Source organism: Montipora foliosa, chromosome 9, assembly GCF_036669935.1.
Source record: "Montipora foliosa isolate CH-2021 chromosome 9, ASM3666993v2, whole genome shotgun sequence".
NCBI lineage: Eukaryota > Metazoa > Cnidaria > Anthozoa > Scleractinia > Acroporidae > Montipora > Montipora foliosa.
This window is the reverse complement of record NC_090877.1, coordinates 39,215,239-39,237,738: the sequence shown is the minus strand read 5'-3', so window position 1 is coordinate 39,237,738 and position 22,500 is coordinate 39,215,239. Positions and strand designations below refer to the sequence as shown.

General features: G+C 40.8%; 2 protein-coding genes and 1 long non-coding RNA gene across 3 annotated transcripts in view; 1 reads left to right on the top strand and 2 right to left on the bottom strand.

Moving 5' to 3' along the window:
- LOC137969729 (acyl-CoA synthetase short-chain family member 3, mitochondrial-like) overlaps window positions 1-22,500 on the top strand; it is a 32,097-nt gene that overhangs the window by 408 nt on the left and 9,189 nt on the right. The window contains exons 2-10 of the mRNA XM_068816078.1: window positions 2,461-2,605; window positions 2,706-2,789; window positions 2,927-3,031; window positions 4,302-4,433; window positions 5,387-5,527; window positions 5,738-5,818; window positions 5,966-6,061; window positions 13,262-13,372; window positions 21,841-21,881. Coding sequence (XP_068672179.1) covers window positions 2,461-2,605; window positions 2,706-2,789; window positions 2,927-3,031; window positions 4,302-4,433; window positions 5,387-5,527; window positions 5,738-5,818; window positions 5,966-6,061; window positions 13,262-13,372; window positions 21,841-21,881 — 936 coding nt within the window. The remainder of the gene's footprint in view (window positions 1-2,460; window positions 2,606-2,705; window positions 2,790-2,926; window positions 3,032-4,301; window positions 4,434-5,386; window positions 5,528-5,737; window positions 5,819-5,965; window positions 6,062-13,261; window positions 13,373-21,840; window positions 21,882-22,500) is intronic.
- LOC137970461 (uncharacterized) lies at window positions 6,164-12,781 on the bottom strand. Its single transcript, XM_068816976.1, has 3 exons — window positions 12,749-12,781; window positions 12,380-12,673; window positions 6,164-6,426 (listed from the first exon to the last, which is right to left on the bottom strand). The coding sequence occupies exons 1-3, from the start codon at window positions 12,779-12,781 to the stop codon at window positions 6,256-6,258; spliced, it is 498 nt and encodes a 165-aa protein (XP_068673077.1). The 3' UTR covers window positions 6,164-6,255.
- On the bottom strand, window positions 10,208-12,054 carry LOC137970213 (uncharacterized). The gene is made up of 2 exons (XR_011116778.1): window positions 11,685-12,054; window positions 10,208-11,601 (listed from the first exon to the last, which is right to left on the bottom strand). It is a non-coding gene; the product is annotated as an uncharacterized lncRNA (long non-coding RNA).

The following is a 22,500-nucleotide window of genomic DNA, read 5'->3' as shown; positions in this document are numbered from 1 at the left end:
CTGTACACAAATCGTTGATGGAAGGGTTTGGGTGAGACTAATAAAGGTTATGATGATATACGGGCGAGGACAACAATTTGGAAGTTGTGCAACGCAACGTAATATTTATGTAATCTTAATATAGTGATCACTCGTAAATTGTTTTGCAAATGATTCAGAAATAAACAGTAGGTTATCTCTTCCCACCCACTTCCCGTTTTTTTTTTTTTTTACATGAAAACACAATCTTTTCTCAGACCGGTTTAATACGGTCAGTATAAAGGGAAGACTGTGGACTGTGGACCTGGTCTGCAGATCGGGTATAAAACGATGATCGGGTATAAAAGGGAGACCAGGATAAAACGGGGACTGCGGACTAGGTATAAAACAAGGGCTCAGTAAAAACTGAGTATACAACAAAACTAGGAGTATGCGTAGGAGGCTAAAGAGGAAGTCGGTAGTGTGTACGCATAGTTTACCATAGGGAGCCCACACAAACAGTGTGTCTGTTTGTATGTTCGAAATATAAAGAAATGTATGGGAAATATTGAAGAGTCCTAATACAGTAAACTTACATCGAGAAATGACTATGTTAAAGCTCAAAATAACCTCAGTTGTTGTGTATTGTCATTGCTGCGGCTGAAAATGGTGAATTTGAGCGATTTGGTGGATTTTCCGTTGACTGTTACTACACGTCCTTAGAAAGAACATAGTCATTTCTCGATGTAAGTTTACTGTATTAGGACTCTTCAATATTTCCCATACATTTCTTTATATTTCGAACATACAAACAGACACACTGTTTGTGTGGGCTCCCTATGAGTTTACTAAATCAGGACATGGACTATAAGGCCCGGGTTAAACGCCGTACTTCACATGAGCCAAACCTAATTACACTTTAGGTCGACCCAAACTAGTTAAGTTCGCCTGTTGAGTCAAACGTCAAACTTAAGTAAGCCGAACTTTAACTGACCACGAAAATAAATAGCAAAACCGAGATCGAGGCTGTCTCATACATTAACATGATTATGCATTTGGTTCAGCTCATGTGAAGATCGGCGTTTCACCCAAAGGCGATCTTCAGTCGTTATTCCCGCCTGGAGTGGCCGTGAAGAACGCCTCAGCCGATCCAAATAAAACCAGTCGAACTTAATTCAGCCAAACTTTAACAGACCACGAAAATAAATAGCAAAACCGAGATCGAGGCTGTCTCATACATTAACATGATTATGCATTTGGTTCGGCTCATGTGAAGGTCGGCGTTTGACCCAAAGGCGATCTTCAGCCGTTATTCCCACCTGGAGTGGCCGTGAAGAACGCCTTAGCCGATCCAAATAAAACCAGTCGAACTTAATTAGGTCAAACGCTGTACTTCACATGAACTTAATTCATGTAAATTAGTTGAATTGAGTTCGGCTTATGTGAAGTACGGCGTTTAACCCGGGCCTAACAGTTGTGTCAATCGCAACAAAGTGTTTACTTCGCGAATAGGTAAATGGACTCCTGTCTAAATATGACAATGGCATCTCCCACTGAAGTCCTTCAAATTACTCGATTTCTAAACATAAAGCTGGTGACCTGTGAAGGATTCCGTAAATTCCTTTCTTGTCTTACCTCTGAAGAAACATCAACTAACATCTAGCTGCATCTGTTGAAACATTTCCACCATTCCCATGTCAGACTTCAATTCATGTCGTGAACCTGTCGCCATTTATGCCTTTTGTACAGTGTTTTGTACTCATTCCGCTTTTTGTGCCTAGTCCGCAGCCTTCAGTCTGCATTTTATACTCAGTCCATGTTTTATACCCAGTCAGCAGTCTGGGTCTGCAGTCTGCATTTTATACTGACCGGGATTACTACCAAGTCCTGTGTGAAATGATTTTGGCACAGTAAAGAGATCAGAGCTTGTAGATCCTAAATTTTTGGCCTGCATCTGCACCATAGTAGCGAACTTTTTGGTGAAATTTTTGCCATTTTGCAAAATTGCATCAGGCATGCAGAAAATACAAAAGTACATAAGGGGCAAGAATTACAAATATTATTTTATTGACTGAGTTGTTTTTGCCCTGCTTCCCTATTTATTCATGTACATTTTGTTTCATCGGACAATCTTGCAAAAGCATTTGTCTCTTTAGACATCATTGCTCATAAAGTTTGACCAAATATCACTGTAATACATGGGTAGCAAAGCATTTCCATAACTGTAGGAAATTGTTTTAATATAGCTTTACGATCATTAAAGAATTGGGAGACAGACAGACTCTAAAAGGGTTGAATAACTAGGGTTTGGTCTAGTTGACAACCTTTGAGCCTTGGAAGAATGAGTGTCAGTCTACTGTGTCAATGTGTCTATAATCCATGACAGGAACTAGTCATGTATTCATGTGCCACTTCATTATAGTTCTCTGCCCATTTGAAAATTATGTTAACAACTCTGTATAATCTCCTACAGTTTTTTAAATGAGCTTATTTATTACTTAGGTTTGTTGGTGGTGAGATGAATACCTGCTATAACTGTCTTGACCGTCACGTTGAGAATGGAAAGGGAGATCGTACAGCTTTGATTTATGACAGTCCATTGACTGGAAAGATAGAGATGTACTCATATCAAAACCTTCAGCATCTAGTAAGAATGACATTGCTTTTACAATTTTGAATTATTTTGTCACTGCAATGCTCTTTTCAGTGTTTATTTTATACTTGTTTAAACCTGTTTCTTTCTTCAGGTTGCAAAATTTGCTGGAGCTCTTGCAAATTTAAATGTTGGAAAGGGAGACCGAGTTGTGATCTACATGCCAATGGTCCCCCAGGTACATATCTACTGTAGCTAAGCTGTGTTTTAAAATATGTTTACATGTAGTTTAACAAATTAATTAATGTGCACACTATTTCATATGTTTGGAGGCCAGTTTTAAGCATTACCGGTACCTTATATCTTGTTTTCCAGGCTGTTGTTGCAATGTTGGCTTGTGCTAGACTTGGTGCAATCCATTCTGTTGTGTTTGGGGGATTTTCTGCCCAAGAGTTGGCAAGAAGAATTGAGCATGCAGAAGTAAGGTTTATCAAATTTAGTACTATCAGAATATTATTGACGTCATAATGGTTAATTCTTCAAAGATGCATGATATAAATTAAAATAGTATTATAGTAAGGAGTCCTAGAATCTCTGTAACATCTTCACAAGTTCTTGATGCCCTTCAAGTAGAAGCTGAAGATACTTGAAAGTCTTCTAAGGATCTGTTAAAGTTATTTTAAGGTTTTCTCCTGGACAATCTCAAACCAGTGGTCAAATGGTCCATTAGAGTAGATGTTGGTCCAATTGAAACTGTCGCTCATATTTAAGGCCATGACCTATCAATAATCATGAATTTCCGTTGAATGTTATCAACCATTCAGTGCAGGGCTGGGATGCTTGGGGTACAGGGCTGGCACAGTGGTGAGAGCACTTGCATCTCACCAATCATTTCCTGACTCGGCGTCGTTAAAAACTGCGCACCGGTGGCTCAGTTGGTTGAGCACCGGGCTGTCACGCGGGAGGTCGTGAGTTCAACTCTGGCCGGACCAACACTCAGGGTCTTTAAATAACTGAGGAAAAAGTGCTGCCTTTGTAATTACATCTGCAAACGGTTAGACTCTCTAGTCTTCTCGGATAAGGATGATAAGCCGGAGGTCCCGTCTCACAACCCTTCAATGTTCATAATCCTGTGGGACGTAAAAGAACCCGCACACTTGTTGTAAAGAGTTTGGCATGTAGTTCCCGGTGTTGTGGTCTGGTTTTTCTGGTCTGGATAGGGTAGGGTGGAGCACCTCGCATAGGACCTCGAGTCCTGTTGGTGCTCCTTCCCTCTGGGCAGGTTTGCCCAGTAGAAGAGACAAACCAGATGTCCCGTAAAACATGTGGGTTGTGTTTGTTGGTACAGTCTAGTCTGCTCAGAGAGGTTTTTTTCTGAGTGAGTACTCTGGTTTTCCCCCTCTCCTCAAAAATCAACATTTGATTTGATTTGTGTTAATTTGTTGATATTCAGTTCTCAGTGTCCCCAATAATAATTAGTGCCCTAGCACTTAAGATGACTAGACACTTAAATAAAGTTCCTTTCCTTTCCTTTCCATCATTTGCTGTGAACATGTGCTAATGGTTTCCTTTTTTTCACCTGCATGCATCGTTGGCAGTGACATTAATTTTATCTTCTACATTTGTAATATTGAAGTCTTCAAGGACCCAGGACGTTTCTCAAATTATAGAGCAATCTACAAACTTGCCACGTGGCTGACATCACCTCAGTCTGCTAAGTATTAACTTACCTCTTGTAATTTTTTTGTAGCCACGTGTTATTGTGACTGCGTCTTGTGGTCTTGAACCAAACAGAATGGTGTATTACAAACCCCTTCTGGATGAGGCAATCCGACTGTCAAGTCACAAGCCCTCTACATGCATTGTGTATCAAAGAGACCAGGTAAATTTTTGACAATTTTCTTTGGCATGGCTTAAATTTGCTTGATTATGAAAATGTGATATTGATCAAAGAATGCAATAGGCATTGTAAGAGAAGAGAGTCATTCACATTGATGAGTTATATGTGCAGTGAACAAAGTCACTGTAACAATTTACTGAGTGTTATAATTACTGAGTTGCAATATGGCAATCGTTGTCGAAAAACAAGTAGCATTTTTCAGTTTTTTTACCTCTGTCAGAAATCGGAAAAGTTGTCCAATAGGGACTCTTTCCTGTTACTCCCCTGCTAAGTACAATCTTTGTGCCTAGGGTCTTCTGAACACATCTTTGGTAGGTTTCAGGGGAGAGTAGAAATGCGTAGATTCAGGTGTAGATTTTATCCAGTGGACACAGTACAAGCAATGGCAGCAAAAATGATGTAATGCAAAATAATACTGGTTTTTTATTGGATCTTTAAACAAAATATACCCTTATTGAGCTCAAGAATATCGATAAACAACACAAGTGGTGAAAAATGAATATTTGGAATATACAAGCAATGAATAATAGACTTCAACAACATCTTTTGCTGTCTAATATCAAAGTGAGCTGTAGTTCTAACATTGCACTTAATAAGTACATGTATGGCCGGTTCAGGCCTGCTTGGGAGTAAAAGGGTTAATTAATAATTAAGTACAAACTGCTAAGTTTTGAAGTTTTTGTGAATGATGGTTGGTCAAAGGTCTATAATATTAACCCTTTGACATCCAAACCGGCCTAAACTGGCCAGACTTAGTATTTTACTCTAACGCCAGACGATTTTACTCGTCAATGGGGAACCCCTGGGCGTCAATGGGTTAATCACTCACTGAAAAACTATGTCCCCATTAAAATGTTTAACTTAGTAAAAAAATAAATTTTAGACTTTTTTTAAAACGTGCTGTTTTTCATTGCAGTTAGTTTTGTTTTGTTTAGTGCTCAGGAGATATCATTCCAGGGAGGGACATAACCTGGGATCAAGTGATGGAAAAGGCACAACCACATGATTGTGTTCCTGTCCTGTCAACTGATCCACTTTACATTCTCTACACCTCTGGAACAACTGGAGACCCTAAGGTAAATGAGAGATGCACAACAGTAATCATCCTCTTTCCAATGATAAAATTACTGAGCCCTTTGCTGGATTCCTGCTTTATGCTCCTCTTGGCTGAGATGTTGTGAGAGCCTGGGTTAAGGTTTGCAGCAATCCTGCATACACCAAGAATTAATAATCTTTGTTTTTCAACCGGTTTCAGTCTCTTTTTTCTTTTCTATTAATTTGTTCAGGGAATTGTGCGCGACAATGGAGGGCATGCAGTTGCTCTTCGATGGAGCATGTGGAATGTTTATGGACTCAATCCGGGTGAAGTGAGTATATGGATTGCATAACATTTTAGTCCCAAGAGCAATAGTCATTATTTTTGTGCCTCAAAATGTATGATTACTTTTTGCCTAGATGCAAATATTTCTTCCTAATGCATATTTAATAACATTCATTTTTGGGTCTTTTATAAGGTTTGGTGGGCAGCATCTGACCTCGGCTGGGTGGTTGGCCATTCTTATATTGTTTATGCTCCATTGCTGTCTGGTTGTACAACAGTTTTATTTGAGGTAAGTAAAGGTAGGGGAAAAATCAGCAAAAAGTTTGGTAATGCCTAATGTTTTGAACTATGATTTGGCAAATCCTTGGTGTTTGAGAATTTTTCTCTTAGAGCTTAAAGGAACAGATAAGTATGGTTAGATGTGTCACAAACATTTGTTTTTGTGTATTATTGGTAATTCTTTTAAATGGCACACTGTATTTATCATGATAATCGACTATTTTTTTGGTATATTCTTTTTGGCTCCACAAAAGAGTAGCAATTTGTGTATCTGACTTTACCTTTGCCCTTATTTTTGTTAAGTTGACTTCTGATGGCTTGTATGCTTTCTCTGGTGTTTCTAATGATCTCCAAGACTTCCTTTTTAACTTGCCTCTGCAAATAAATTTCGGTTTCAAGAATATAATATACCAAAGCTTGGTATATTAGCACTAACCGTTGGTTAAGAGGCATCAAAACCTGCAGGTTTCCATGGTAGTTAACGCTGGTTAGCGCTAACCATGCTTCGAGCAACCCGGGCCAGGGGCCTGTTTCTCGAAAGACCCGGTAACTTACCGTGCCCGGTAAGTCACCCGGTAATTACCCGATAAGTTTTCGGGTGTTTCTCGAATCTCCCGTTAATTTCGATCCCGTTATTTTCCCCGATAACTTGCCCGGTAACTTACGGGAGCTTTGGAGCTCCCGTTAACTCTCCCGTTAAAGTTTACGGGTAACATCATTTTGCTGCATCAAAACAAAATGGCTGCCGAAGGCGGACTTTTGTTACGCAGTTTGTCGGCCAAGAACATACCAATGGAGGCCTGTACTGAATCATATGACCGATACAGAAGTCGTTTAGAGGCATAGGTTGTCAACAGGAAGATTAAATTGGCTGATTGAACGGTGTATTGTAAAGAAGATCTAGAGAGACAGCAATTCGCGGAGACTCAGGTAAACCAATACAGGCCAATAGTCAAGACGTTCCCACCTACTTTGGATGGAATCGGCAATAAAGAAAGCCTTGACTTAAACACGGACTGCGGTTTGCTTTGGCGTGAGTCTACTCTTTTTCACATCTAAATTCGCAGCACCCAGAGTCTTAATGGCGAACAACTAGCTGCAGCATTTCCAGCAAAAAACAAATGACATGTTGTTAAAAAAAAAACATACAAATACATGGGATGCAAACTACTGGCAGGGAAAATTAGGAAAGGAGAAGCGATCGACCATCACGTGATAGAGCAAAAAAACAAAACACACCCAGCTAAATGCTGTATGTTTCTGAAACAGGGAAATTGCCTCCTTGTGTAAGAACAAAACATGCTTGTGTTCGAGATAAAAAGGAATTATTATATGGACTCAAACTCGACAAAACCTATCAATAATGTTTATCAAACAACGAACTTCTTTGCGTACGTTGTTCCCACGGCAGTCCGCTTTATCTCTGTTATATTTTGGTGGACTGTTCAAGTGTGATAATAAATTCATGTTTATAAATCTTCAAGCAAATGTGATCGTATTTTACCCTATAGCTGGCTTTCCCAGAGTGACTGGAGCAATTGATGACTCTCTCATTCCTATCTGGCACCCAGACAGTGATGAACATCTCTCTGTTTGCCACAAGGGTTTTCATGCTATTACTGTGATGACAGTGTGCAATGCTCACCTGTCATCTACAAATTTTGTTTGCATATGGCATGGCTCTGTGCATGATTCAACTATTTTTAGGGACGGACCATTAGAAAAGCGATGTGGGGATGGGGGATTTTCAGCTGGAAGGAATTTTTTTTTTCGCGCACTGCTCGTGCAGGAATTTTTTTTTCCAGGTGAAACCCCCTGCACGAATTTTTTTTGGACAAATATTGCTTTTTTTTAACAGTGAAATCTTGATTCATTATCTATATGTTTTTGTGATTTATCAATCATTCTACACTCACAACAGATCAAAGGATACAGGCCACTTTTTAATGCAAAAGAGGAGGAAGCCACTTGGAGTGGACGGCTTCCCTGTACATTTTTGCAGTCCCTGCCCTCTGGAATTCCTCTCCCACAGCCCATCATAATGATGCCATAATCCATTAACCAACACAGCCCCTCTGTAGTGCCCTCCAATCCAAAATCTAATATTTATTTATTACAAATTTTATTTTATTATTTTTATTATAACACAGTATTAACAGAGAATATATCGTACATGTAGGTGCACTAGCAGCAATTTAAAACAAAAACAAGGTTCTAATTGTCTCCTTTCAATAAGAAGAAAGTGATTTTTGTTTATTCATATTGTGCCTGGTAATATTGTTGATTTCTGAATGACATTTCTGGCTATTGTAGTGTGAATTAATTTATGTCACCTTTAATTTGTCATATCATTCAGTGTGAGGAAAACACCTCAGTACACTAGATGTCTTTATTTATTAATAATAATATAGCAGGGCCTGGGGTAAGGCCCCAAGAATATTTTGAATGAGAATTATTTTTAATAGACACTGGCAAATATTATATAATTATTAAATAAAAGACACAATTGAGCCTTCCTTCTGCATGAATTTTTTTTCTTTACCTTTTTCTTTACGTGAATTTTTTTTCTTGGCATTTTCCCTTGGAGTTTTTTCCCCATCCCCTTCATCACTTTTCTAATGGTCCGTCCCTTAATGCCAGCTACTTGCAAGCATGTATGGAGGGTGGAGGAGGCGGGAATGGGTGGCTCCTGCGAGACTGTGGGTATGCAATCAAACCCTACAGGTACCAGAAGACCCATACAAAAATGAAGAACACCACTGAGAGGGTCTTTGGCCTGGTGGAAGACAAGATTTCCCTCCTTGATTACTCTGGTGGGCAGTGCAAAGCAGCAAATTTCTGCCTGGCCTCCATTTAACTCAATAGCTTCTACATAACTCAAGCCCAACTTAACTCAAAATATTTTCTTTTGTTTAAGATAAATCTTAACACCAGAGAGATACTTGCAAAGCTAATGAGAGGCATGAGTTAATTTCAAGTTTTCAACTATAACGGAACAAACTGTTTTGAACTTTTTTGCAATGCAGAGCAGTTTGGTAGGGATCACCTTGGTTAAACACTTGATTATTGCTTCTTGCTAGCTAGGCCTTGAAAGTGACAAAACATGGAGAGAGTTTTGTTAAATTTACTGTGCATTGAACGTAGATGGAAAGATTCAACTTTGCAGTGAAAAACACTTGGAGTGAGGTGCACTTTAACAGTAACATTAATTTTAACGGGTCACTTTGTCCAAAAGCCACTCAACAGTCATCAGGTGAGTTCATTTTAAATGACACTGCAAAAAAGGGAAACAGTGAGGGGGATTTCATTTATTAGCACTTTTGAAGGGGGTTGATTGAAATGTTGGCTTTTCCACTTCATTTTGCTGACTTCAAAGCTGAATGTACATATTAGAGATGATTTATAATATTACACCCATTTTCCTGGCCATTGGCAAATGTTTTCCCAATCATGGGAACTGTTCCTGGGAACAGGGAAATGCCTGTAGTGTATTGGGAAATACCTGTAATGATTTTAAAACTCTCAATGGTCTGGACATGGAAATGCACCGCCCTTCCTATGAAGTTTTAAAAGTGACGGATGCCATATATTTTACTTTTTGTGATGGTATGCAAGCTGAAAAGGGGCGCAGCGACCATATACGCACATGCGTACCTCCAAAGATGCCTCATGCTATGCCTCCTGCTGAATTGTTGCTTCTAAGGATATAGATGATTATTGAGTTGAAAATGTTGAATATAAGCAGTAATGCTAATAACACATGAATGCATAGGATGAACTGACTGAGCTGTTCTGCTTTCATGTATAAGTTGGGTGGCTCCCGTATGTATGAGGGAGAGAAAGAGGGGGGTTGAGATATAATGCTGTATAAAGATTGGGGTTATGTGATTGTTGCCATTACTATAGAGGGGGTTGGGAAATGTTTGAAGGACTTTCCAAATAATTTTGCCAACCACCCCCCCCCCCCCCCCTTCCTACGAGCTAGTAAATGAAACCCCCCTGATACATACAAGCAAAATAGTTTTGCATCTGTGTTAAAAGTAACAACAAAAAAACAAACAAAAGCCAAAACCTGACAACAAAATTGCCATGGAGACATGGAGACATGGAGCAGTCATAAAAATAAAACTACTAATAAAATTAATCACTCAATTGCTTCATTTCCATTGGTCGAGTGTTATAATGTAACACGAAGTGATTCTAGAATACCCGGCCTCTATTGTATTCTTGCAGTAGTGCCCTTTGAAGAACTAGGCATAACAGACGCTATTCCTATGCAAATTAAGTAGATGGTTATTCTAGAATCTAGCCAGTCTTGTTTATGATCAACAGGACATCTGTCTCAAAGACATGAAAATGAGAACAACAAAATCAATCTTTTCTTAAGACCGCAAATTTACCACCAGATCACCTGGACTCATCATGGCTTAACAAAACCCTGTTCATCAAATGTGATTTCAGGATGACTGAGTATTATTGGTACCTGCTTCTCCTTTAAAATGTCACTTTCTAGTTCCAATTTCCCTATTTTTAGCTTGTAAGATGCTATCACAGTTTGAATTACTGACAACACATTTAATTCAGCATTTAAGTCATTATTGCCGCATGAAAACAATCAGGTTTAAGGGGGGTGGCTCTTAACTACCAAACTGTTGCTATGGACCCCTTCAAATAATCATTTCTTGAGTCTCTTTAACTCTGCAGTTACCATTTTTTGTCAAGAGTGCTCTATTTAACATTTCTTCTACTGATTTGACTGACAACCATATTTGGTTAATCACATGGCCAAAACAGAAAATGCCTAACAACTCAGCGAGTTAACTACCGGTATGTTTTTCACAATTTTTTTAATGCAACAGTACAAGAACAATCTAACACAAAATCAGTGTAGCATGGATTTACGGCCCTCCTCTGATGATGCACTTTTCAATATATCAGTTCCATTTTTTGCCCAAATACAAATTCCAAGCTACAGTTTACAAATATTGATGGGACTGTTCCCATCCGATGAAAAAACCACCTCATCTTTTTGTTCTTTTCGAGACCGAGGACTGGGACTAGTTGCGCATACACCTTTATTAAAGGGATGTCAGATTTCCATCGAAAGAGTTACTTCAAAGAACCATCCATGCAACCTTTTTGTAGGGCTCTTTGACTAAACAGGTTCCTTAGCAACCATTGTCCTTCTGTAGTTAAGTGCCACCCCCTTAATAAAGGTGCCACAAATTTAACAATATAACTATCTTACTTCCAGCTAGGGGTTCACCAAGTATCTTTGACTTGAAGGAGTCACAATAAATCAAGGATAGAATTATCCCATAAACTAATTTAGTGATTACTTACTAATTGATCCCTTTTAGCAATGTCTTTTAAAATCTGCTATACCCTTATGATAAATAACTATATAATTAAGAACATTATTTTGTTTTCATTAAATAAACGTGATTTTTTTTCAAATAGTGTATCTTGAGAGTGTTCGCATATATATGCCAATGAAAATCGAAATAAATGCAGTGAACCTGAGGTAAGACGGAATTCCACCCGACGTACCTGTCGAGATAAAATTGAAAACAGGTGTTCTTGAAGAGAATTCAAAACATCTGATAATGCTAAACGATGACTCAAAGACATACCTCCTTCCACTAGTTCGCTGTACGCTGCAATTTGCTACTTGTATTGAATCGAAGCCTTCGAGATCGAGAATTTCGCTTAACCTCGTTGTAACATTTTCTGAGCTTCTATTACTCCAAAGGAACGTTGCTTCCCAGCAAACTAAAAGTGTTGCTTACAAAAAGCGTGAATAAAAGAAAATGCTGCCATCTAAACACCCTTTGCAAAATTTCTCCCGTCAATGAGGTTTAAAAAGTCGCCTTCACTGCTAGAAGGTGTAAATAGGAACGATGGAAGGTCATCGCTTCGAACGCCACCTTTGTTTACATCAGAGCGCTCGGTTGGGAAACTGGATGCTACGAGCTCTACGGATCTAGTGCCAAGTCATTGTCCTTCTTTTCATGGCGAGCGTGAAGTGTATGCAAGAGCCTGGTAACTCCCGGTTATTTTATCGGCCCCGAAAAGTACCGGGAAAGTTTACGGGTGCTTCGAGAAACACTCTTTCGGTCCCGATAAAGTTTCCCGGTAACGGTCCCGGTAAGTTAACGGGCCCGGTAATTACCGGGACTTTCGAGAAACAGGCCCCAGGCTGGCTGTCAAGTCGTTAACTTGAACAAGAAATTGGCCAAGGTAAAGGCTGCCTTAAGCCTTTTTTTTTTTTAAGCTAACCGAGGGAAACGTTTTAAAACTGCATTTTCGTTACTTCTCGGATACTAACCTTTAAAAGATTCTTCGCTTTTGCTATATCTCTTTTGGAAACTTTTTCTTCTATTTTTAATTCATCGTTTGCTGCCTTTTTCGCAACCTTCTTTGCCGGAGACGACGGAAACCAAAACTCGTCATGGGTCGCACTGGTGCTTGTGGCGGGTTTTGCCGTGATCTTGTCTTGAAGTTCTGGAATAAGAGGCTGAATTGCTGCATTTTCGACATAAGAATATTTTTTTCGCTTCTTTATTAGAAGGACAGGTTCGAGTTTTCTCATCAATCCAGAGCTTATGGAAGGACCAGCCTTCTGAGAGAGAAGGAAGAAAAATGCAAATTAGCAAAACAACCATGTTTTGTAAAAACTTTCTTCTTCATTTCTTACCCCTTTAGACGAAGTTTCTCTTGCAGCTCGCATTTTGGTCTTCTCCTTTTACGATCTTGGCTAAAATGGCATTCAACTGTAATCAAATTCTGAGTAACAGCGTGAAATAGTCTTAAATTTGTCAAAGTATTTGTTAAAGAAATTGCTTTATTATCTGAATTTCGGTTTATTTTCCCGCCATAACCTCGGCGGTCGCAAGTTGGCGGTCGCCAGCTGTTGAATCCGTGAGGAAACTAAGCACGAGTTCCTGTTGTCGTACTCACACCAATCCGATTGTGAGGAATATGGAATAGGTAACGCCCCGCGATTGAAGATGGAAAAAAAAAGAAATCTGCCTAACGGTAACGATCATCTCATAAATTAGAGATCTCGTATTCGAATTGAGGGAGAAAGCACATCATGAATTCTGTCGGGCTGTCGCTGTGCGGTTGGACATGGCCCTATGAACCGACCAATAATGTTGCATCAGTATTTAGAAGATATAACGAATGTTGTTCTTCCATTTCCTGATAGGGTAAACCAGTAGGAACACCGGATGCTGGTGCATTTTTCCGAGTCATTGAGCAGCACAAAGTCGTGAGCATGTTCACCGCACCAACTGCTGTCAGAATTATCAGAGCCGAGGTACAAGCGCTTATTCTAGTATCACGGAAGTTTGTTTCTATTATGTTCTATGAAATGAATTAATAAGACTAAATTGGCTTCCCTGGGTAGAGATTAAAAAGCTCACGTTTGGCGGGTAAGCACTTTGTCACATCAAATCATATACCAAATTTTTAGCCGCCCCGCCATAGAAGACGACTGAAATACAGGCACCACAGATTTCTTCAGAAACTAATATCGTTAGCTATTTGATGCCCAGCGACAGAGAGCTTTAACGTCACAGCCACTAAGCCAAAACTCCTTGATTCGCTCTGGCGACGGGCTTAAGACTCTCGAAATGACAACTTTCAGTTCTCCTCAAGATTGTCAGTTTGCCTCTATCAACTTACTACTTTGATACAATCACATTTTTGAGCTTCTATTTATTACCCACGGACGCAACTCTGCAGTTCCTTAGATACCAACCCCGTGGCTTATCCTAATAGTCTTTCTCTGACATTCTTGTGAGCGCAAAAAAACAAGTGTAAATGGAATTTAAGCAGACGCAAAAGCAAAAAAACGGGAAAGTTTTCGTTTGCTTATTGACGCTTTGCGTTTGCTTCTCGAATGTGTTTATTGAGAAAGCCACGGTCATACGGGCGATTTTTTTCAATTTTTTGCATGTCGACAGCGCGAGAGGGCGCTGGCCTCTCAAGGGATAAATTTTAGGGAGTTTGGAGACAAATTGAAAGCCGCGCGAATTGCACAATTCAAGAGACCTGGGCACCATTTCCTCCTTTAATCTCATTGGATAAATACTCTTGAGTCGCGTCGCAAGCGCGGGAAAAAAATCGCAGGGTGGCCTTAAGGCGGCTAAATACGAGATACAAAAACCCTCAACTTGGCGCGTCAACATTGTTTCGTTGCAAGTTTGGGTCGATGTTCCCGTTTTTCACTTTGCATGATCATCTTGTCGCGCAACAAAAACATTTGTTGCGGGTTGAAGAAAGTTGTTGCGAAAAGTGGAGCGCGGGTCTACTCTGAGCAACAAATTTTGGCTTTGTTGCTCGTTTTTCATCAAGCTCACAACTTGTCGCGCAACAAATGTGCTCGTGTACTAGCAAATCAACCAATCAGCGCACTGCATTTCTTCAACCCGCAACAAATGTTTTTGTTGCGGGTCAAGTTGATCATGCAAGGTGAGAAACGCGAAACATCGACCAAAACTTGCAACGAAACAATGTCGCGCGACAAGTTGAGGGTTTTTGTATCTCGTATTTCGCCGCCTTTACGGGCGCGAATCTCTGCGATTTTGTCGGGAACATTTTAATTCTGGCGTTTTTTTTATGTGTCGCGTCACCAGTTCGGGGGCGGCCACACGTGCGATTTGCATCTCGCGCTGGCGACGCGACAAAATTTGAAAAAAATCGCATCACCTGCGCTAGGAAAAAATCGCTCGTGTTGCCGCAGCTTAAAATTGATGGCTCAGAAGTTACCATAAGAAGATATAATCACGCAAGCGTGCACTCTCTTATCCTATACCGCTTGCACAAGCAATATGTTAATTGCGAAGATTTTTAATCAAATTAAGGCAGATCTAATCAAACATTGGATGAAAGGAAAAAAACCGGAATACCCGGAGAAAAGTTTCTCGGAGCAGAGAAGAAAACCAACAGTTTCTAAACAAATATGGCATCCAGTCCAGGAGCCGATCCTGGGACTCGCTGGTGGAAGGAAAACCTTAAAGAACAATGACCACAACCAGGTTTTCTGAGCCCACGAGACTGAGCACCCCCAGTGTTCTGAAGAGTTCTGGAATGTTCTATAAAACGTTACATAATTATTGTTGTTTTCCTGGAAAGTTCTAGATTGTGCTGATGTATATTTATAAGTGACAGATCATGGAACGTTCTAGAATCCTAAAAATAAGTATTAGTAATGCCATAATTAATTTGCTTAAAATAGACACAAGGAATATTCTAGACCACATAGTTAAAACCTATTTAAGAACCGTTGTTGTTAGCATTTGTTGTTAGTATTTGATGTTGGAGATTTTAGTAGTTCCGGAAATTCGTTCAGTTCAGATCAAGTTCAGTTTAATTCAGATCAAGTTTAAGTGTAAGTTCAACGCTTCCACAAGATCCAATAAAACTCTGCTAAACATTGGTAGCAGAGCGAGGTTCAACAAGATGAGTGGCTTACGAAATCAGAAGAACAAGTTGCGAAGTTTCATTTACGACATGAGAGATGAACTCATCAGTGGAATTGAGGACAAAAGTATTGACGAAAAGAAAGTGAAGCTGTTATACAACAAGATGTTAGACGCGTTCCAGGAGTTTAGAGAAATTTGTAATGATCTACATGAACAGTGGGAAGTGTACAAAGAAGTTGATAAACAAGCAAGATTGCAAGGTGAATTTACTCAAGTGAGTTCTCTTGTTCAGGAAACAACTCAATTGGTCATTGAATATGAGGAAGTTCTTCGAAATGAACAAGCACGTCAGCATGCACGTCACTATTATGATGAACCGAGGATCTTGAAAGAAAGAAAGCCCTCTCGAACTGGTTTGGATCAACAAATAGAAAAATTGATTTCACAGTTGGAGAATTCCATAGCAGATATTGGACAACAACAGAAGGATATTTACCAGAAGCTCACAACTACTAAGGGTTATCCGCCTGAAATGCCAATTCAGTTGAGTCAAACAGAGCCCTTACCTGAACAATCTGGAGGGATGACCCCAAACATTGACAGAAAAACACAGCCAGCCTTTGGTCAAGGGAGAAGATCAGAAGAATTCAAGAGTTCAACCCCGAAGGTATCAACTGCTGCCAATATCGAGACTGTTCCTTTAACGTTTGTGAGTGCAGAACAAGGAGCCCGTCAAACAAGTTCAGCTTCAAATGATGCAGATCCATTCCAAGGTCTAACAAGATTACCAATACCAAAGTTCAAGGGAGACAAGCGATCATTTGAGGCATGGTATGCTGGGTTCCATCAGATAATAGGGAGACACAACAAGGTACCACCAGAGCAAAAACTGCTGAGATTGTACAGTTGTCTTGAGGGAGAGGCGCTGTGCACTATTCAAAATCTGGGTTATTCTGCTGCTGCATATGATGTAGCTATAGCAAGACTAGTGCGAAAGTATGGCGGAAAGAGAAGAGAACTCACAATGAGGCTAGAAGAACTGGACAAGTTTCGTGGAGTACGCGAGGGAAATGCAAATGACCTTGAACATTTTGCAGAGTTATTAGATACACTCATTGTGAAGTTATGTGATGCTGGACAAGAGGGTGAATTAGGGGCAGGTTCACTGTATGTCTCACTCCTCCGAAAGCTAAATGAGCAGTTGATAGTGAAGTACCAGGATTGGTTAAGGGAGAAACATTTAGAGGGCAACGTTAAAAACTTGCACGACTTTGTCAATGATGAAGCTGAAAGCTGGATGCTTGCATTAGAGACAGTCAAAGGATTGGGACAACAGAAGACAAGAGCCCTCTCTGGAGGCCGCACATTGGCAGTCTCCCAAGTGTCAGTTAAGAATAAAAACGTTCCTGAAAGATGTAAGCTCTGCTCAAAGGAGCATGGTCTGTGGCAGTGTAGCCAATTTAAAGCCTTACCAGTGGAAAAAAGGTGGGACAAAGCAAGAGAATTACGTGTTTGTTTCTGCTGCTTATCAAGCTATCATAGAAGTACAACCTGCAGGAGAAGTAGGTCTTGTTCAATTCATGGATGTCGTTCCAACCACCATCACTTGCTACACAACCAAGCTCACAAGAGAGTTGCCATGGGCGTCTCAAAAGATCAGAACACCATGGAAGAACCAAAATCTGGAATAGTCCGTAACGACAGTTTCGCGCTCACAAGTAATTCCATGGAAGGGGAGCCTGGAGCAGAAACATTTGTGGCTTCGCTCTCTAAAAGCACAGAATATCTCCCATTGAGGACCGTCCCAGTCATTCTGAAGAATGGAAGTAAGTCAATGCGCGTTAATGCTTTGCTGGATGATGGAAGTACTAGAACTTATGTAAATGAGGATGTTGCAGATTGCCTAGGGTTGGAAGGTGAGCCAGTTTCATTGAATGTCCGACTCCTGAATGACACTACAGCCCAGCTTAGAAGCCGATCAGTTAAATTTGAGCTAGAGAGCTGCGATGGTCGTGTGAAAAAAGAGGTTGCAGCCCAGACAACAAAACGCGTTACTGGTAATATGCGCGCCATAAACTGGGTGGTGGAAAAGAAGAACTGGTCGCATCTGAAAGGAATAAGGTTTCCATCACTGGGCAGACGTCCCATTATTGACATGTTAATAGGGTTGGACCTGTCAGATTTACATTGCTCATTAAAGGAAGTTAAAGGCAACCCTGGTGAACCCATCGCAAGGTTAACTCCTCTTGGATGGACAAGTATTGGCTTATTCCAGGAAAATTCAGAAAATGAAGTTAATCACATGTCATTCTTCATTGGGGAGGAAAGACAACTAGACACTTTGATTAAGCAGATGTGGGAGATTGAGGAACCTCAATCATGCTCACTGGTTCGTCCTCAAGACAAAGAAGCTGAGAAAACTGTTCTGGCCACCCTCAAACAAACTTCCGAAGGATACGTGGTGGGACTGCCCTGGAAATCTGTTGCTCCATCCCTTGAAGACAACTACACCATGGCTTTAACTCGTTTAGAGAGTACAGAGCGTAAATTGGCAAAGCAGCCTGAGATAGCAGCAGCTTATCAAGAGGTAATCAATGGATATGAGAGGAAGGAATACATTTGTGAAGTTCAGTCTGAGAAGGAACAAGTAACTAAGGTCTGGTACCTTCCCCACTTTCCTGTTGTCAGACAAGACAAGAGTACAAGCAAAGTGAGACCTGTATTCGACGCATCGGCCAAGTATAAAGGGGTGTCACTAAATGATGTTCTCCACCAAGGGCCCAAATTGCAAAATGAGCTCATCAATGTTCTAGTCAGGTTTAGACGATCACCAATAGCTCTAGTATGCGACATTACAGAGATGTATCTTCAAATACATCTGCAGCCAGCTGACAGATCAGTTCATAGATTTCTGTGGCGAGACATGAACAAGAATGATCCACCCAAAGTGTACGAGTTTACTCGAGTCGTGTTTGGAGTCAATGCATCTCCTTATCTGGCTCAATTGGTGGCTCAGCACAATGCCAAGTTAAACTCCAATGAATTCCCCAGAGCAGCAGAAACTGTATGCGAAAGTACCTACATGGACGACAGCCTAGATTCTGTGGAAACAGTTGAAGAAGCTATCAGGCTGCACCATGATCTCACTACGCTTTGGAAGCGAGCTGGTATGACACCAAAGAAATGGCTCTCTAACAGTGAAGAAGTTCTGAAAGTGATACCAAAGGATCATTGTGTCGCAAATTTGGATCTTGAAGCACAAGTCTTGCCAGTCATTAAAACTCTAGGGATTTCCTGGGAGTCAAACTCAGATCAGTTTACTTTTGTGGTGCACCCATCACCAGATGGCTTTAACTGGACAAAGAGAAGTTTTTTGAGTCGGACATCAACATTTTTTGACCCCTTGGGACTAGTATCGCCATTTACCATCAGAGCTCGCATGATATTGCAAGCAATGTGGACTGCTGGCCTAACCTAGGATCAAAAGCTACCAGTTGATCTTGCCAAGGCAGCATCGACATGGTTTAGAGAGCTTCCAGATTTGTCTAAGGTCAAGGTACCAAGATCTCTGAAGAAGTCTGAACAAGTCATAGATTCACAACTACATATATTTACAGATGCATCACAGGAGGCATATGGTGCAGTAGCTTACCTGAGACACGAGTATCAGTCAGGAAGTACAACAGTTCGTTTTGTGATGTCAAAGGCAAAGGTTACACCGCTAAAATCCATTAGTGTTCCCCGACTGGAACTGATGGCAGCTATTGTTGGCTTACGAATCGCCGAAACAGTAGGGCAGACACTCAGTCTTCCAAAGGATAAGTGGGTCTTCTGGTCTGACAGTCTGGATGTTTTGCATTGGGTACGTGGACATTCCCGTCAGTTCAAGCCATTTGTCTCAAACAGGGTTGGGGAAATACAGACCAAAACTGATCCTGCGCAGTGGCGCTATGCACCAACCAAAGTTAATCCTGCCGACAAATTGAGTAGGGGAATGCCAGCAGATTCATTGGTCAACGACCAGACCTGGTGGAATGGTCCTGCGTATTTGCCAGAGCAAATGTGGCCCCAAGTGCCCCTGCCCAGTCTCTGTTCAGATGACGTGGAGAAGAAACTAAAGTACAGGGTCACACTTCTTAACTCTTCTGAAAGAGAAGTAGCCATGCCCAAATTGAAGTGGAAAGACACAAGACTTGATCCAGAGCGATTTTCAGACTGGTTTAAATTTCTTCGTGTTTTGGCCTACGTTGTTCGTTTTGTTCAAAACATCTCAAAGGTGGCAAAACTTCAAGGCCCCTTAACAGTAGAGGAGATCAATGATGTTGAGGTTATGGTTCTTCGTCAAGTACAACAGGAGTCCTACCCTGAGGAGTTCTCACGAGCTCGCAAAGGAGAAGCTTTACCTACAAGATCAAAGATTTTACCAATCTCTCCCATTTTAGGAAGTGATGGGCTATTACATGGAAACAGCCGTTTGCGATTGGCAGAACATATTTCCTGGGAAGCTCGACACCCTATTATCCTTCCAAGAAAGCATCAAGTAACGAAACTAATTGTTGAGCGCCTACATAAAGACAGCAATCACTCAGGGACAAATCAGGTTTTAGCAATGTTATCTGCTAGGTTTTGGATTCCTGGAGCTCGAGAAGAAATTCGTGATTGCGAAAGAGCATGCATGGTTTGCCGAAGAAGAAAAGTTCAGCCCGCTTCGCAGGTTATGGCTCCACTCCCTGCAGTGAGAGCAGAAATGTCACTTCGAGCATTCACCAACATTTCAGTTGATTTTGCTGGTCCTTTCCTAACAAAGCAAGGAAGAGGAAAAGCTAGATTCAAACGCTATCTATGTCTTTTTGCATGCATGAACACCAGAGCAGTGCACCTAGAGATGGCATATGGTTTGGACACAGATTCATTTCTCAACGCATTCTACAGAATGACCTCACGAAGAGGATTCCCAGTTCAAGTAATCTCCGATAATGGCACAAATTTCGTAGGAGCCGAAAAAGAATTGCGCGAGTTAGTGAACGCCCTTGACAAGACGAAAGTGCAAGAATCGACAGTGAACCGAGGTGTGGTTTGGAAATTTAATCCGCCATCAGCACCGCATTTCAATGGTGTGCATGAAATACTTATCAAAGCAGCCAAGCGAGCCATGTTTCATGTAATGAATAAGGCAGATCTAACAGACGAAGAGCTGATGACTGCGATTGTGGGTGCTGAAGGGCTGATGAACTCTCGACCTATTACTTACCAGAGTTCAAATGTGGATGATGCGGAGCCACTCACACCAAACCATTTTTTGTTTAACCAAGTTGGAGGTCAGTTTGCTCCAGAATCTGTAGATGTTGAGCAATTTAATCCCAGAGTGAGGTGGCGACATGTTCAAGAAATTGTTCGTCAGTTTTGGAAGAGGTGGTTGAGAGAATGGTTACCATCCTTGAGCCCAAGAAAGAAATGGGGAAAAGAAAAGCGTGACTTAGAAGTAGGCGATCTTGTATTGGTGTTGTCAACCGATACACCGCGTGGAAAATGGCCGTTGGGAAGGATAGTTCAAGTCTTTCCTGGACCTGATGGACACGTTCGCACAGCAGACGTTAGAGTGAAGGGTTCAATTCTACGAAGACCTATTGTAAAGCTTTGCCCACTTGAGTGTAAAGCATAATACATCAACATTTCTATTGTCTGTTTACAATGATCAGTTTCGGAAATTAATACTATTGTGCAGTTAGGAAAATGACCTTATAGGCCATTTTGGAAGGGGAGAAATGTTCTGAAGAGTTCTGGAATGTTCTATAAAACGTTACATAATTATTGTTGTTTTCCTGGAAAGTTCTAGATTGTGCTGATGTATATTTATAAGTGACAGATCATGGAACGTTCTAGAATCCTAAAAATAAGTATTAGTAATGCCATAATTAATTTGCTTAAAATAGACACAAGGAATATTCTAGACCACATAGTTAAAACCTATTTAAGAACCGTTGTTGTTAGCATTTGTTGTTAGTATTTGATGTTGGAGATTTTAGTAGTTCCGGAAATTCGTTCAGTTCAGATCAAGTTCAATTTAATTCAGATCAAGTTTAAGTGTAAGTTCAACGCTTCCACAAGATCCAATAAAACTCTGCTAAACACCCAGCAAACCATTGTTTTAAAGAAAACCGCCGGTCAGCAACCTGGTTCTGGTCCTTGCTGTCTAAGGTCTTCCCTGGTGGAAGGCAGTGCTGTCACCAAAGGGCCAATCCTCCCCACTCTCCCCCCCCCCCCCCCTCCACCTGGGTAAATTTTTCGTTGTAATTTGCGAGTTGTGAGTATTTTAAAGCTTTCTGAAAAGTGTAACGTTGATTTATTCTTGTTGCAGGATCCAAAGTGCGAACTTATTCAACAATACGACATGTCACAGTAAGTTTGAATTTGCTCAGTGAAAGTTCGAGAATCTAGATGCAGTACGTAGCGTAGCTACAGCCAGGAAGAGAAAGAAGATAGTTAGGAGGTATGTAAAAATGCAGACAAGAACAGTAATTACCACTTTAAAGTCAGCTATCTAGGTCTACTGGATTTTATTGCTACGGTCCAAATTGCGAACTTATCAAGTTAATTGTTCGATCGGTCACAGTAGACTGGTAAAAGACTATGAGGGTCTAGGCAGTATTGGAGCTTCAGCAAAGAAGCAGAAAAGAAAAACTAGATTAGATAAGGCAGGGATGGCGCAGTGGTGAGAGCACTCGCCTCCCACAAATGTGGCCCACTGCATGTTCGATTCCCGGCAGTCTCGGCTTCATATGTGGGTTGACTTTGTTGGTTCTCTACTCTGCTGCGAGAGCTTTTTCTCCGGGTACTCCGGTTTCCCCCTCGCCAAAAAAACCAACATTTGATTTGATTTAATTGCATCAGTGTTCTCAAGTAGTGCTCTGGTGCTAAATCCATTGACACTTGAGAAACTTGTCATTATCACCATCATTATTGTTATATCCTATAAGGCATTTACAGCAAGCGGTCAACATCCTTTTGCATTGGCAAG

Excerpts from the sequence above, each read along its gene's own strand:
- LOC137970461 (XM_068816976.1), bottom strand. The coding sequence starts at position 12,781 with ATGCGAGCTGCAAGAGAAACTTCGTCTAAAGGG. Across the intron at positions 12,674-12,748 it reads GAGAAACTTCGTCTAAAGGG|AAGGCTGGTCCTTCCATAAG; the intron begins GTAAGAAATGAA and ends CTTCTCTCTCAG. Across the intron at positions 6,427-12,379 it reads AAGCGAAGAATCTTTTAAAG|AGGCAAGTTAAAAAGGAAGT; the intron begins GTTAGTATCCGA and ends ATTTATTTGCAG.